The 16211-nt window shown below is 46.5% G+C and overlaps 1 protein-coding gene across 10 annotated transcripts in view; it reads right to left on the reverse strand.

The window, feature by feature from the left end:
• PTPRT (protein tyrosine phosphatase receptor type T) overlaps nucleotides 1-16211 on the reverse strand; it is a 1026485-nt gene that overhangs the window by 628063 nt on the left and 382211 nt on the right. For all 10 annotated transcript variants that reach the window (XM_079126897.1, XM_079126896.1, XM_079126893.1 and 7 more), the window contains exon 6: nucleotides 8761-8935. In XM_079126897.1, coding sequence (XP_078983023.1) covers nucleotides 8761-8935 — 175 coding nt within the window. The remainder of the gene's footprint in view (nucleotides 1-8760; nucleotides 8936-16211) is intronic.

The raw sequence follows: 16211 nt of genomic DNA on the forward strand, positions 1-16211 counted from the left end.
CAGAACAAGCTCAATGTGGTTCAAATGAGAAGAAATGAGCCAGTATGGCTGTAGAAAAGAGTGAGAAGACAAATACAGACCTAGAGGCCAGGAAATCAAATAGAAGAGAGATGCCAAATCTAAAGTCCATGGTAAGATTTTGTTCTGAGAGCAATAGAAACTACTAGAGAGTTTGTGCAGGAGAATGCCATGATTTAACTGTTTTCAAACTAAAACACTAAAGCTGTTGCATAGAGAACAGACCTCAGTGGGGCAAAAGTGGAGCAGGAAGAAGCTGGACTAGTCATCCGGCTGAGAAGACGGGGGCTTGGTCCATGCAGGGATTGGTACGCTGTGGCCTATGGGCCAACTCCAGCCTTCTGCCTGTCTTGGTAAATAAAGTTTTTCGGCACTCGGCTGTGCTATTCATTTGCCTATTTTCTACGGTTGCTTTTCCTACAAGAGTAGAGCTAAGTCGGTGTAGTGGAAGCCATTAAAACCCACGAAGCTGAGGATAATGACTATCATGCCCTGGACTGACAGTGTACCAACCCCCATCTAGGATGGCGGAAGGTGGCCGGTTCTACGTGGACTTGGGAGCTGGGCAGAGGCCAGAGGCCAGCCCCGCTCTTCTACCCCACCCCTGTCCTCTGATCACTGAGCAACGTGGTTCCCCAGCACTGCATTGCTGCTGAGGACGACAGAACACAAATCCCATTCTGAGGGCAAGTCTGAGCACCCCAGTGCCGTCCAAGCACAGCGTGGCTGCGGTGTTGCCTCTTCTACGTGCACTGGGCCTCCAGAGCCGCTCTCACCGATGACGCCATGACAGCAGCCCCATCACCTGGACGGCCATGGCTGGTGCAGGGACCCTGTAGCAGAAGCAGCTATGTCCGGCTCCTATCTCTCAGGTCTTGCTGTGTCAGTGCATGTGGGCCAAATTCCAACCGCCCTATGTCAATCTCAGTGGCCAACTACCTCCCAGCCCACAGATCCCTGGGAGGACTGAGCTCAGACGTCCACAGTGGCCATTTGCCTGAAAAATGCCCCTTCCTGGATGCCCTTTGTCCCGTGTCTCATCTCTCCACCTCCCAGATATCTTGCATTTAAACCCCTGCTTGGTATCTCATGCTAGACAAAGGTACCAAAAACAATCACTGGAGTAAAGACAGCTTATTCAACAAATGGTGCTGGGAAAACCGGAAAGCCACGTGCAACAAAATGAAATTAAACCCTTGTCTCTCACCTGGCATGAAAATCAACTCACTGTGGATCAAAGACTCAGGCACTAGAACAGAGATCCTGGGACTACTCAAAGAACAAGTAGGCCCACATCTTCACCAGGTCAGCCTAGGCCCTGACTTTCTTAACAAGACCCCTAAAGCCCAAGAAGTTAAATCAAGAATCAATACATGGGATGGACTCAAACTCAAAAGCTTCTTTTCAGCAAAAGAAATAATAATATGAAGAGAGAGCCTACAGAGAGGGAGAAAATTTTTACCACATGCACCTCAGATAAAGCATTAATCTCTAGGATATACAAAGAACTCAAAAAACTTAACACCAAAAGAACAAATAACCCAATCAATAAATGGGCTAAGGAACCGAACAGACACTTCACAGAAGAAGATATACAATCAATCAACAAATACATGAAAAAATGTTCAACATCTCTAGCAAGTAGAGAAATGCAAATCAAAACCACCCTAAGATTTCATCTCACTCCAATCAGAATGGCTATTATCAAGAATACAAGCAACAATAGGTGTTGGCAAGAACATAGAAGAAAAAGTACACTCAGTCATTGCTGGTGGGGCTGCAAACTGGCGCAACCATTATGGAAATCAGTATGGAGATTCCTCAGAAAACTTGGAATGGAACCATCACTTGACCCAGCTATCCCACTCCTCAGTTTATACCCTTAAGGACTTAAAATCAACATACTACAGTGACACAGCCACATCAATGTTTACAGCAGCTCAGTTCACAATAGCTAAACTATGGAACCAACCTAGGTGCCCTTTAATAGATGAATGGATAAAGAAAATGTGATATTATATATATATATATATATATATATATATATATATATATATATATATATATATATAATGGAATACTACTCAACTTTAAAGAAGAATGAAATTCTGGCATTTGCTGGTAAATGGATGGAGTTAGAGAATATCATGCTAAGTGAAATAAGCCAATCCCAAAACACCGAAGACCAAATGTTTTCTCTGATATGCAGAAACTAATTCAAAATAAGGGAAGGGAAGAATAGAGTTACTTTATATTAGGTAGAGGGGACTGAAGGGAGGGGAAGGGGTATGGGAAAGGAATGATAGTAGAGTTGAAGAGACATTATTACCTCAAGTACATGACTGCATGACGGATGTGATCCTGCAACATGTATAATCAGAAACATGAGAGATTACACCAGATTTATTGCATTCCACTATGATGTACAAGTAATTAGAACAAATAAAATTTAAAAATTTAAAAATAATAATAATAATTAAAAAACCCTGCTTAGTCTGCTTTAAGAGTCCCGCCCAATCCCCCGAGACTCTTCACTCCTCTTCCAAACACAGACTGTGCATTTGACCACAGCAGCTGCCTGGCAATGACTTCCCACTGTGCACAGGCAGAGCCAGGGAAGGGAAGCCGAGCAGCATGCAGGCAGCCAGTCTCCTGAGTAGGCGCACAGCCCATGAGCCATGGATGGGGTTCACATGAGCAAGACTCCTCCAGAACAAACCCCAGCTCCTATTCTGGAACAAAGAGTCTGCCAATGTCCCTGTGCCTACATTTCCAACCCCAAACATGCCTTCCACTCAAGTCTCAAAACACACCCAACTCATGAGTCTTCCAGGTCACAGGACCCAGCTCAGATGAGACCACTCAGATAAGCCCTCCCAGACGTCTCCAGATTGCATTAGCTACTCCATCCTTTATATGTCCTCTGCTCACATCCAACTGCAGAACCTACCATACTGGATTATTTTTGCAAAGGGTAAGAAGAGAAGGAGAGACAGGCAGGCCCAACTCTGCCACTTGTAAGCTGTGTGGCCTTAGGAAATCCCCCCAGCCTCTCTGAGTCTCCAGGCTCTCATTTGTAGAAGGGCTGCTCACAGGGCCTACCTCACAGGGTTATGGCTAAGGTGAGTAAGCCAACTGGGCAGGTGCCTGACCGCTCTGGCTGGGCAGCAAAGGGTTGCACACGTCTTCCTGCGAGAACTGTGGCTGATGAACCTGACACCTGGGTGGGCGCAACACACCTTTATTAAGCAAACGAATACAGGGGTGAGGGAGTCAGCCTCTGCAGCCACGCCATCCTTCAAATCACCGAGGAACCAGACTCATGAGCAAGCAAAGCAGACCAAGTGAGGGCCGTGGTCGCCTGTGGAGCAGGTGCTCCCTGTGCTACCCAGGAAGCAGGCTCACTGTGACCCATCCTGACCCGGCTTCAGATTCTCCATGTTGAAACAGAAGATTTGGAAAAGAAGAAAAGGAAACAAGAAAAGACTCTGCGATGTAAGAAAAGCATTTCTGCAACTGACCTCAGCCAATGGGCTGGATTTGATGGCCTGGGTCCTCTTTCACCAGAGGGACAACTTAAGGTGAGGTAAGTTTCAATTTCCACAGAATGGGGCAGCATTTATTAAGCCAGGACAAGGAGAAATAAACCTGTCTTTGGGCAACATTCTGTAATAATAGTAAAAATATGACTACTGGTAGCTATAGATTTTTTTTTTGTGGCTGCTTACTTGGAAGTAGGATCTGTTCATATGTCACATTGTCTCCCTGTCATAGAACCAGTTAGCTAGGTTCATCCCATTGTGAGAAAAGTGAGGCGCAGAAAAAATGCATCCTCACTTGAACTCGCACAGGTAGCTGGAGTCAGGACGGAGATTGGACCTCGGTCCTACATGCCTACACCTGATCCTACCAAGATGCCTGAGTGGGACTCAGGACAGTATTCAAATCAGAGATCTGCAGATCAACACTGTGTTTTCCTGTGTGCTACCTTCCATCCCAGGAGTTCTGAGCACGTGGCATATAGTTGAATGGAGTTGGAGGATTCATTTAATAATCACTACCACCAACAAACTTGTGAATCAGAAAATTTTCATCTGGATGTAGCTGAATGACTGGTTAAAGACATCTATGTCCTTGAGTGAAGCAAAAACACCTTGAAATCAAAGACACTTAGGAAACCAGAAACGGGGAGAGAATAAGTACCCTTGTGAGCACTGGCCTGGAACAGGTAGGTTGAGGAGCTGGGTTGTCAACTGAGCAAAACCTCAATTACAGAGTAATCTAACATACACCCAGGTACATTATCACAACTCAATAAACAGCTCTTCAGAATTAAGTAACTTCAATTTGCTTTCACTGCGGTCTGTCGCCCACAGAATTTGATATTACCTAACTCAGGTTAGGTGGCACCTTGCTTCTGAAGTCCTCATTTTTGCCATCCCAGAATGGCACAGGAGTCAGCCAGCCATGAACACACTTGTGTGGGGAGAGACAGAGACCCAGGCTGGGCCTCTGCTTCTTGGCTCAGCATGAGTACCTGCTGTGGGAGCTGTTCCCAGGACCTCCAGCTCCTGGCACCCCTGGGCACTGAGGGCCCTGTGACCTCTCAACCATAGCCTGGCTGGATTTCTGAATGAATGAGGCTGGGGAAGACCTGGCCCATGTGACCAGATGACTGGAGACAAGCAGGACCAGCTGAGGAGCTTTCTTGACTGGTCAGTGGTGGCCGTGGGAGGGGACCCAGAGAACTCTTCCTGCAAAGACACCATGCCCTGGATGTTTCCGAGTCCACATTTGCCTCTTTCCTCCCTCCCATCACTGTATGGGAAGACGGCACAGGCCCCACTTTGCAGAGATCTTAAATGATTTCTCCAAGGCCACAGAGGTGCTAATCAAACTGGCCCTTGAGTCATTGTCCTGTCCCACCCACAAGACTCCGTCACCTCTTTAGCTCCATACCAGGAAGATCCCACCTGTGTGAGGCATTTGTTTAAGTAGAGTCTGGATACCAAGAACTGTTCTGGGAGCTCTGACACCCGGGATTGCATTAATCTTCAGGACCCCCTCTGCAGGAGGTAATCCTGTATTCTCATTTACAGGGAAGCCAGATGGGGCCCTGAGGGGTTTATGTCACGTTTGAGGTCACAGAGCTGGAATGGGATGAGGCCGGGATTCAAACCCAGGCAACTCCTGGAGTTCACTCCTGCTGAATTGGAACCGAATGGAAGAAGCCTGTGTGGAGGGAAACCACACAGGGGTGATTTTCCTTCTGTGACACCCCAGGGTCAGCCAGGGGCTCCGGCCCTCAGCCCACACCATCTGTGAGATGCAGAATCCATCAGCACTCAGGAGGAGGAAATGTGGGCCATCGCCCACCCTCTAAGACAGCACTTGGCCCCGGAGAATCCTTTTGTGTATGTGTTGCTTGTCAGATTATCTTCTTATCTTAAAAACGATTAATATATTTTCCCTTGTTTTCATTTCTTTTTACAAGTGCAAATACTTCAGTATTAAAGTGCTGAAGCTTCCTGGTTCACAAAGACAAAGGCTCCTAAGAGGGAAGTGAGCTGTTCTTCCCAAGACAGGCTCCCCCTAGATGCCCTCGATCGCTACCTTCAAATGAGTGCTGGGCACACATGCCAGGGTGGCAGGTTTCCTCTGGTTGTCTCTGCTCCTGGGTGTCCCTACTTCTCCTTTTCTTGTTTTGCCTGGATACTAGGGCTCTTCAACACTGTGTGCATATCTGCGTGTGCATGCAGGTGCAGGGAAGGGTTAAATGTATTTCTCCAGGAACCTGGAAGTTAGCCAGGAGTGGATAAATTAAAATGGCAAGTTAGCTAGAGAGGCCCAGGGACTCCTGGCATGAACCCTACCTGTTATCTGCACCCCTTGGACACTGTTCGTGACATTGTGTCACCAGGTACCAACAAGGCTACAATCCTCAGGCCTCCGGGTATGGCCAAAATAGCATGAGGCAGACCCAGCTGGACCTCAGCTCTGCCCCTCAGGACTACCCTCTGCTTCTCCACCTGGCTGTATGGGTTCTGTGAGCTATAAAATGAGTTGAAGGAAAACCAAGGTGCACCGCTGCAATTAAGATAAAATGAGATAACATATGTGAAGGGACTTCTCTACATTTAAGGGACCAGGCTCATGGCTTATCACCAACTGAATATTAAAATGTGGGGAAAATGGGCACTAAAAACAGTAACATCCTATGCCAAAAATATGGATGAATGTAATCCGGGTATGATAAAATCTGAGCATCAGATTACAGAAAGTGCCAACTCACCGCTGTCCTCTGTGAAGTGCCACCCCATTCATCTCTTAAACTGGAATGACGAGGACGGTGGGTCTTTCAGAGCAGCAGTGACCACTGGATCGCCCTGACCAACCTGGTCAGTGCCCCTGGGACCCGCGGCAGCTCTGACCACAATCTTTAACTGTGGTCCAGTTTGCAAGGCCAACAAAGGATGAATCACTGTCTGAATGGCCACCTCCCCAAGCCAGGGCAGTGATGCCTTCCCACATCCCATGCCCCAGGAGCCTCTGGGTACGACTTTCTCTTCCTCCCACCCAGCAACCGAATGGAGGATATAAGGACTCACGCTTTCTGGTTCCACCTGCTTGGGTGAAAACTTCAAGGTGTAGCCCCAGCTCCCGTTCTCTTGGCCCTATTCTCTCATCTCCGACTTGGCACCAGGCAGGTGCACAGGGCTCGTGGACAGTGGCCTGAGAGAAGACCGCAAATTCTCTCAAGGGGTTCTCCATCCGGTGTGGGAGGGTGGCCATCAAAGAGGCATAATAAGTCCTCCAAGGCACAGCTCAGGAAATTACATATTCACTGAGGACTTGAAAGGTTTGCAAAGGCCACCAAGTCACACAAATCAATCTTATGGCACCAAAAAAGAAAAAAGCAAAGCTATGAGTCTAATGCAATCAAAATGATGGCTTCTTTTCTATATTCATGGCACTTGATGTAAATGAACTTAAAGATGATTTTTTTTGTATTAGTTGCTATGTTCATGATTGCCTAATTTGTTGATCTTCGGCTGAAGTGTTCGCGACATTACGGTGATGAACGGAGTGCCTGCTGAGGCCAATAACTCACTCGCTCATCCATTATTCCACATAAGGTTTACAGTTGAGCCTGAGAAGATGACTGACGGCACAGGTCAAAACGGGAACCACCGCAAAGTCACGGGCTGTGACAGACACAGAACCTGTGCCGGGCACTGAGCTGAGTGGGGGCACCTAGGACACAACAGAAGCTGCCCCTCCTCTCACAGTCACAACCTGAAAGGCCAGACAAAAAAGTAGCAGAGGGACATTCCCACTGTGGAGCGGAGCAGGACACGCCAGGCAAGGAGACTAGGTGAGGCGATGGACGATGTCCTCCAAGAGGGGTCAGGGAAGCTTTCAGGAGAAGAGGACGTGACATTCACACTGAGAGCTGAATGGTGACACACCATCAGCCACGTGAATGTCCATCTGGAGTCGAGATGGCCCAGAGCGGAGAACTCAGCATGCAGTCCTCATTCCGGGGCCAGCCAGGTGACCTGTCATCAGCCAGGTGACCTGTCACACAGGGACCAGCAAAGACAGGTCCAGGTTTTCACACCAACACATCCTTCGACTAAGAAAACCCACTCCAGAGCCTTCTAGGGATGGATTGATGTTCTTTTTCCCTTTAAACGCACCAGGTCTCTTTCTACAGCTGGCATAATAGGAACAGCTTCATTATTTCATTCACTAAATTATGCTATATTGAAATTTTAATCGGTGAGCACAATATTGGTGAAACAAGTACATTCATATGCTGTTGTTGCCCGTGTAAATTGTCAAACTGTTTTTTCATGTTTTTTTTTTTTTTTTGCAAAAGCAATATTGCAACACAAAGAAAAATCCATAAAGATGCTCATATTCTTTAGCCTTCCAATGCTACCTCTGGGATTTATCCTGAGGAAGGAATCTAGTTCAATGGAATCAAAATGTTATCTCCAGAAAAACTGCATTGAGGTGTTAATTGTTGTGTACCCAAAGAAAAGGAAAAACAAAAACACCCAGAATTACCTCAATGACTGCAAATAGGGGGACTTTTAAAAAGAGGAAAGTGCACTTGGTGTAATATCACATGCCCATTAAGCAAACAGCACAGATTACACAGAGCTTCAAAAATATGCAGGATACCCAGTTTCTAGAAAGAGGCAGAAGAAGAAACAGCACGCATATTTTAATGGAAAGCATGTAAATGATACCTCAAGGTGAGCAAGAACAAGATAATTGTAAAGAATTGAATCAAGGCCAGTGGAGTCTGGGATTATTTATCTCAGAAGTCCTTCCCAAATATTGTCATTGTGTCCAATTTTCAATTTAAAGAATCCCTCGGCAACAATCCTACAAGAACACAGCAACAGAACATCACCAAAGCACAAGGACATCTATCTGTTCATCATGACTTAAATACAAAATAAAGTCGAATTTGGAGATGTCCTCTGTGTTACACGGCCCACGGTCTTTCACATATGTACCCTGTGCGTGAGAGTCAACCTTGAATACCGATGCACTGTTGTGTGACTTCACAATAGCAAATGGAGACTCTTGTCTCTGCTACCCAGTGGGGAAGGAGGTAGCAGATGACGGAAGGGGCTGTAACTCCTCAGCAGCACAAGGCTGCTATGGGGCAGAGGAGGCCCCGTGTCCCTGCCACTAGGGGTAGAGACGCAGGCTGGTGGCACTCACCTTTCACGATCAGCTCTGCATAGTTGGACACCCCGGACCCTCCGTCTGAGCGGATCACACAGCGGTACTTGCTGACACTGCGCTGGGCAGTGTCTGCCACACTGACCGTAGCTGAGAAGCGCCTGTGGTTGACCACACGGGTGACCATGAGGGCCGTGTCTCTGCCATTCCATTGCTGCAGAACATAGAAAAAGAGGGACCGGAGAAATCAGCATCACAGGGACCCCTGGTGACCTCCAGAATGGATGCTCCCTCTCACTCTGTGCCTGGGGTCCAGCACTTCCCACTAATGACAAGGGGTCTCCACCCTGGTATGTGCTAGGGATCCGATTCAAGAATATGCTTGGCCAATGAGTTGATTCCAGAGGAGAGTTCCCTGGTGGGAAGAAAAGGAGGAGGAGGAGGAGCAGGTAGAGAAGGAGAAGGAGGAGACTAAGAAGAAATCCTTCCAATCACCTTTGCTCCTTGCTCAACCTGCCTGTGGGCTTGGTCATGGTCCCTTAGCTTTCCTCCCTCCTATGTCCCTTCATCTCTTAAGCAGAAACCACCATGTTTCCCCACAGAGAGATTTGGGTAGACAGTGACCCCAGCCCCACAGCGGGTGACCTGCATCCTACCCAGAACATCTGAGCACCAGCTGCATCTTGCTGTCACTATGGATAGAGGGCTTCTCAGCACCTCTACCCTTGCCATATGCTCTTCCCTCTGCCTGGAGAGCCCTGTCTCCCTAGGGACACCCCATCTCACCCACGTTCAGTTGCCCACCATCTTGAGTAAGCTCACCATATGAAAGCTATTCAGGTCTCCATGGATACCAAACTTTCCATGCACTTTTGTCTATGAATGCCCCCCACTCTAGAATTGAGGCTCCCAAAGAGAACCAAGTTGATAAACACTTTCAGAATCAAGGTGAATAGCTATGGACTTTTGTTTAGCATCCTGAGGTTTAGATGTGATATTCTGCGTTAGACTGGGACACTCTCACAGTTACAAGTTACAGTCACAGGTAGGGCACACGTATGTGAGGGGATATTTATTAAACACAGAGTACGTGCCAGACCCTAAGCTGGGTATTTTTCTACAAGCCTCCTTTTTAATCTTCACAGTCTTGTTTGAGGTGTGTATTATTGCTGCTCTTCTCAGAAGAATTCAAATGTCAAAGAGGTTAAATAAATATGTAGAGCAAATAAGTCCCTCATCCAGGCCTTCTAACTTCAAATCAAGCATTCTCTTTTCTAAGATCTTATCCCCCTGCCTGCCTTCATTTAAATTGTATTTTTCTCCATGTGCAACTAAGCATTTTAATTGTCCGACTAGATTCAGGGAAATCTTGTGATTTATGATTCCCATGCTCTGAGTCTTCAGGGATGTGGTCTTCTTTGCTTCCTACACGACATCCACGTCTCACCATGTGCCTGACCTACTTTCCTCCATGTTATCTTTCAACCTGTCCCCATCAGTGACACGTTAGGACAGAGACACAGGAGCAGGTAGAGCTACCGGCTCGGCTGTGGAGCAGACCTGAGCAGTGAGCGTACAGGCAGGAACATGAAGGAACCCCGCCCCCCACAGGAGGGCAGCTCACAGGCCTGCTCGGAGCCAGGCAGGGAGACAGGAGGTACCATTTTCCTTCTTTTAACTTTTTCACATTCTGCAGTCTTTCTGCCTCAAACATGTATCACCTTTATACTTAAAAATAAATAATAAACTAAACAGTATGATTGAAAAGACATGACAGCAGGAGAAGCAGCCATAACCCCTTCCCATGCCAGAAACCACCTAACACGACCAGACAATATATGACGTGAGGGGTGGGGGAGTGGAGTTAGTAGGTTGAAATGACCCACTGGCCGCCTCACACTTGATCTTTGCAAGAAATGGTACCAGTCCAACTCAACTATGAGAAACAACCAGATACCACAGGCAACTTCCCTTCCCATGAGAGAGCAACATGGAAGTACAGGAGATGCTGGCCAACACCCAAACACCGGGGAAGCGCCCTGATCTGGAGAAGAGATGCAAAATGGATGGGAGGGCCTCAGAAGAAAGGGGTCACCTAAAGGAGCCTGTCTTCCCCATTCCTGAACAAGGCACTGTAGGCCACTCTGGTGGGTACAGATGAATGAGCCAGGAGGCTTTGTGGGATGTTTTCCAACCTGATTTATTTATAACACCATGAACACTTTTTCTTTCTTTTCAAAGCTAATACGGAAGAAGCACTGTCCTGTGGGAAGGGTTTTCTATGCTTTTGCATTTATTCCTCATGCAAACGCCTAAGGTGGGTTCACATCTGATCTCCATCACAAACCTGAGGGAGACGAAGCTCAGAGGTGTGGAACCGCCTGGCCAAGGGCCCAGCTTGGAGCTGCAGAGCTGGGATGTGGCTGTAGGGCATCTGAATTCAGAGCCTGCCCTCAAAGCCCTGTGTGTCCTGCTCTGATGTCAGACCACCTGCCCCATCACTCATCTTCCTGCACGCTCATTTCCAAAAGTGGGACAGTGTGTGCAGAAGGTGTGACACCACGGTCCACCTGTTTGCTACCAAGTTTTTGGCTGAGGCCGGGGGTGAGGGGGATGGAAAGGGAGGGGTAGAGAGAAAACACCATGTGAAGGGTGGAGGGGATAATTAAGCAAAACTGCAGCTGACCCAACAATCAGGCCACGAGGCACAGCTCTGACATCCAGCCTGTGAACAGCCAAGAAATCCAGGAGATCAGTAAGGAGAGACTGAGTGCAAAACCCACACATGGGCTGCACACAACATGGACTATGCGGTGAGAGGATAAGGAAAAGGCCTAAGTAAGGGAAGGAGCCTGCAGGAGCCAGGGAAAAATGGCAGAAAAGAAACTGGGACACCTGGAGAATTTACCATGGCGCTGGAGGTAAAGAGCAGAATCAGCATTGCAGAGTCTCAAGGCCTACAGGACAGTCTTGAAAAAAATAAACCAGGAAGCAAAGATGGAAAGAACTGGAGAGGGACAAAATGACAACTAGCTACCACAGAGGAGTGGATGCTCCTGAGGAAGAGAGCCGAATGAACAGAATGCAAATTCTTATTAGTGCAAATTCTTAAGAATGCAAATTCTAACCAGTGCAAAGACTTACTAGGTTACTTTTCTGGACTGATATGAGAACTGAATCTTCAGACTGAAATGGCAACCATCTACTTGATAAGATATATGGAAACCCAAAATATTGAGTTTCACAAAGACATTGACTATTAAGGACAAAGAGAAATACAAAAATCTAGGAAGAAAAAAATAATTTACAAAAAAACTTAAACACATTCAGTATAACACTTCTCATTTTCAATTGTTTCCAAATGCAAAGTGACCTCCCCTGGATGTGACGGGTCCACCAGAGGTTACGTGTGGGTTCCTAAGAGGTTATAGTCAACTCAACTCTTATAAGGGGACAGGGAAAGAGCAAGGGAAAGACAGGCTAGGAATTGCTAATGCAAAATAAATATCCCATATGTGTAAACTTAGGCGGGAAATTTCATCCCTCTAAGCTTTAGGTTTCCTTAGATGTACCATGGATTTGATAAGGATGCCCAATCTGTGCAGTTATTGTGAAGAAATACATGAGAAGATGTGTAGGGCACTTAGCACATGAATGCACATTCTGGTGTTAGCAGAGCTCTCCAAATTAACCATGAAACTAGCAAAAAAAGGTGTGATGGACAGGATAACAGCCCCTGAAAGATATCCACATCCTAATACCTGGAACCTGTGAACATGTTAACTTACCTGGCAAAAGAGACTTTGAAGAAGTGAAGTTAAGGAGCTGAGATTGGGAGGTCATTTTGGATTATCCACCCAGATCCAAAGTCATCACAAGGATCCTCATGAGTCAAAGAAAAAGGCAGGAGAGTCAGAGAAAGGTCTGGGACTCACGGAGAGATTGGAGGGATGCGGTTTTGAACCAGAAACTGGAGGAGGGGGCAGAAGCCAAGAAACACAGGCAGCCTCCACCAGCTGGCGAAGGTAAAGGGATGGAGTCTCCCCAGAACCTCCGGGACAAATGTGACCCTAACACCTTCATGTCACCCACTGATGCTCATATCTCTCTTCCCACTGCTACAACTTCAAGGAAATAAATTTAAGTGGTTCAACTTGCAGAATTCATGATGGTAGCAATAAGAAACGAATACAAAGAGGAAAAGACTGGTTAAGTGCAAAATATTCATTTTTCACACTTAGCCTAAATTTTATTTTGATGTCGTCTCCAGTATTACTTATCTTCTTAATGATGTCAGATTCCAGCAGGACCAGAGAGGATTAAGTGCATCGCCTGAACGACGCGTATTTTTCAGTTCAGCTCCTGAACCAAGAGCCTTTCTCTCATTGAAGGATAGGAAATTGCAGGTTGTCTTATAAAATCTCTGGAAAATAGGCCTTTTGATAATCACACTTGTCATATTGGGAGCAAGCAGCAGCAGGACAGGGACAAGCAGGAGGGCCCAGAGTCACGATAGGAAGCGGTGGTGTGCTGGACCATGGGCAAGGAGAAATAGAGGTTATGTTCAGAGAGATGAGCCCAGATGGGAATAGCCCATCTGGATAGCTGGGAATAGCTGTGAGGGCAGCTGTCTCATACAAGGCAGGGAAGGCCAGGCAGGTGCTGAAGGCCACAGCAGGTGAGCGGACCCCAGAAACAGACATGGGGCGGGGATACTAGAAGACCAGGGAATCCATGCTCAGTGGGAGAGGCTCAGATGTCAGAATTGCTATAGCTTCATAGACAGGGAGTTGAAGCAGAGCGAATGTTCAAGAAGCACAGGTCCTGGCTACTGTCTCAGCCCCACGTAAAAAGCACAAGAGAAAATGCAAAGGGAGAAAGCAAGGGGAAGTTTGTATGAACAGGTAAGGACTCAGAAATCCAGATCCCTGAGCAGCCAAGCAGGCCTGGGTGGGCAGTGGAGAGTGGAGCAAGCAGGGAGTCCCTGCAGCTTGAAATGCACCCCAACTCAGAGACAGGGTAGGAGGGTAAAGCTTTCCAATTCACAGCTGGGGGTTGAGCCCAGTGGTAGTACACTTGCCTAGCGCACAGGAGGCCCTGGGTTTGGTCTCCATCACTGCACAAAGAAAAGAAAAGAAAAAGATCCCAGCCAAGATGTAATTGTCAGGGATGCAAATGATAAGGTGCTAGGAATGAGGAAAGGCAGTGAGGGAAGACAGTGTCCTGAGAACTAAAGACAAGCAGAACACGAGTGAAGGCATACAGAAGTCTGGGAAGGAAGCTGCCAGACTGGCCCTTATCCACCACGTGGGCTGGCTGGCAATTATCTTCTGGCTCCTGTAGTATTTTTCTGATGTAAGTTTATTCTTCCTCTGAAATTTTAGGGCAGGCTTTCTCCCGTTTGTGTCAAGCTTTTCAAGCTGGTCTGTCTGTTGTTCTAGAGTGAAATCATCATCTCGCCTTTCTGATTCTGAGGCAGTTGAGCACATTTCCCTCCTGAAAGCAGACCTGAGACAGGGCGATTATAATCGAGTGCTCTCCGGAGAAGGCGGGTGACGGATGGGGTGAGGAAAGGGGCTCATCGACAAGGGGTGGAAACAGGAGCTTCAGACTGGCCCCATGGAGAGCCTAGAGCATGAAGGGAACCCTAGAGTTGACCCCACCTTGAGGCAAGGGGGCCAGCATTTGTACTGCCAGGGCTGTCAATCATGGATCATGGCTTACCAGGCAGGGGAAGGAGGAATCCTCCCATTTGACTGAGGGCATTTGTCAGTCAGAAGGTGTGAAGTTGGGGACACTGGCTTGGGAGGGGATCCATCGAGGGCATGACTACCGCCCATTCCACCTGGCACTTCCTATCCCTGCCTGCTACAGTGAATTGCATGTAGCATCTCCTGAAATCCAATAAGCCACTGCCTGGAAAATGTGTTGGTACTTTGTTTCTGAATCTGTTTTTGTTTTTTGTTATTGCCATTTATTTGTGTTTTGGCATTTAACCATTGAGCCACATCTCCAGGCCTTTTTATTTATTTATTTATTTTATTTTATTTGTTCTAATTAGTTGTACATAAGAGTAGAATGTATTTATACATTTTGATACATCATACATAAATGGAGTATGAGCTCTCATTTTTCTGATTGTACATATTGCAGGATCACATCAGTCATGCAGTCATACATGTACATGAGGTAATAATGTCTGTTTCACTCTACTATCCTTCCTCCCCTCCGTGCCCCTTCTCCTCCCTTCAGTTCCCTCTACCAAACATAAAATAACTCTATTCTTCCCTATCCCTTCCCCGCTTATTGTGAATTAGCATCTGCATATTAGAGAAAACATTCGGCCTTTGGTTTGTGGGGTTTGGCTTATTTCACTTAGCCTGATATTCTCTAACTCCATCCATTTACCAGCAAAAGCCAGAATTTCACTTTTCTTTAAAGCTGAGTAATATTCCACGGTGTGTGTATATGTGTGTGTGTGTGTGTGTGTGTGTGTGTGTGTATCTCACATTTTATTGTCTTAGTGGAGCTGGGAACTGACCTCTTTAGGTCACTGGCCATAGCAAAAAGCTCAAGTGCCCTGCAGTAAGATCACTTGCTATGAAATGTTAGTATATATCCCGTGAACAAAGAGTACATGACTTAGACACATATTTTGTTCAACTTAGGATCTATGTGGACATTAATTAAGAAAAAGTCACGTTAACTAACATTTTTGAGGACTTACTTTGTGCGAGGCAAGGAGCTCACCAACTTATGTGATTGCGTTTATTTACTCTTAAAATCCCCAGGGAGGTTCTTCTCAAAGGGCAGCCACTGGATCAGTTATACCAGAGCACCCAGCAACTTGTTAGAAATGTACATTTTAAGAGAATTCCAGGGCTTGATATCCATTTGTATGTGTTGTTTACGGGCATGGGTAGACTCAGTTTTTTCTCCTCTCCCTATTCTATTATTAATCACACTGGAAATGTACTCATTATTTTACAAAACAGAAAATGAGAGCGTGTGGAGTGTGGAAGGTATAATTTCTGCCCAGAGGAATTTACAGGCTGGGTAAAGATTCCAACAAAACAGCAAAAAGAGTAAAACATAAACATAAAGTGGAGCACTGAAATAGCATCCTTCGTGGAGGAAAGCAGGGTTGGCGTGGAAAGAGCAATCCTCTTAAGAACAGTCGTGAGCTATGGTTCTCAAAGCGTGGTCCCCAGACTGACGCATCAGCATCCCTGAGAACCAGTGTGAATTAGAAATGTGAATTTCCTAGCCCTACCCTGGGCCTTGTAAATCAGAAATTCCAGGTGTGGGTTAGACCTCTTTTGTTTTAACAAACCCTCCAGATGATTTTAAGCCTGATGAAGTCTGATATAGATCCTATTAATATTCCTTTTCAACCAAGTGAGAAAACAGGCAGAGAGTGATACGCCTTAGAGTCGCTTTGGTTACTATGTACAGATCACTTGGAGACCTTGTTAAAAATGCAGATTGCG

The sequence above is a fragment of the Sciurus vulgaris genome (assembly GCF_902686455.1).
Source record: "Sciurus vulgaris genome assembly, chromosome: 2".
NCBI lineage: Eukaryota > Metazoa > Chordata > Mammalia > Rodentia > Sciuridae > Sciurus > Sciurus vulgaris.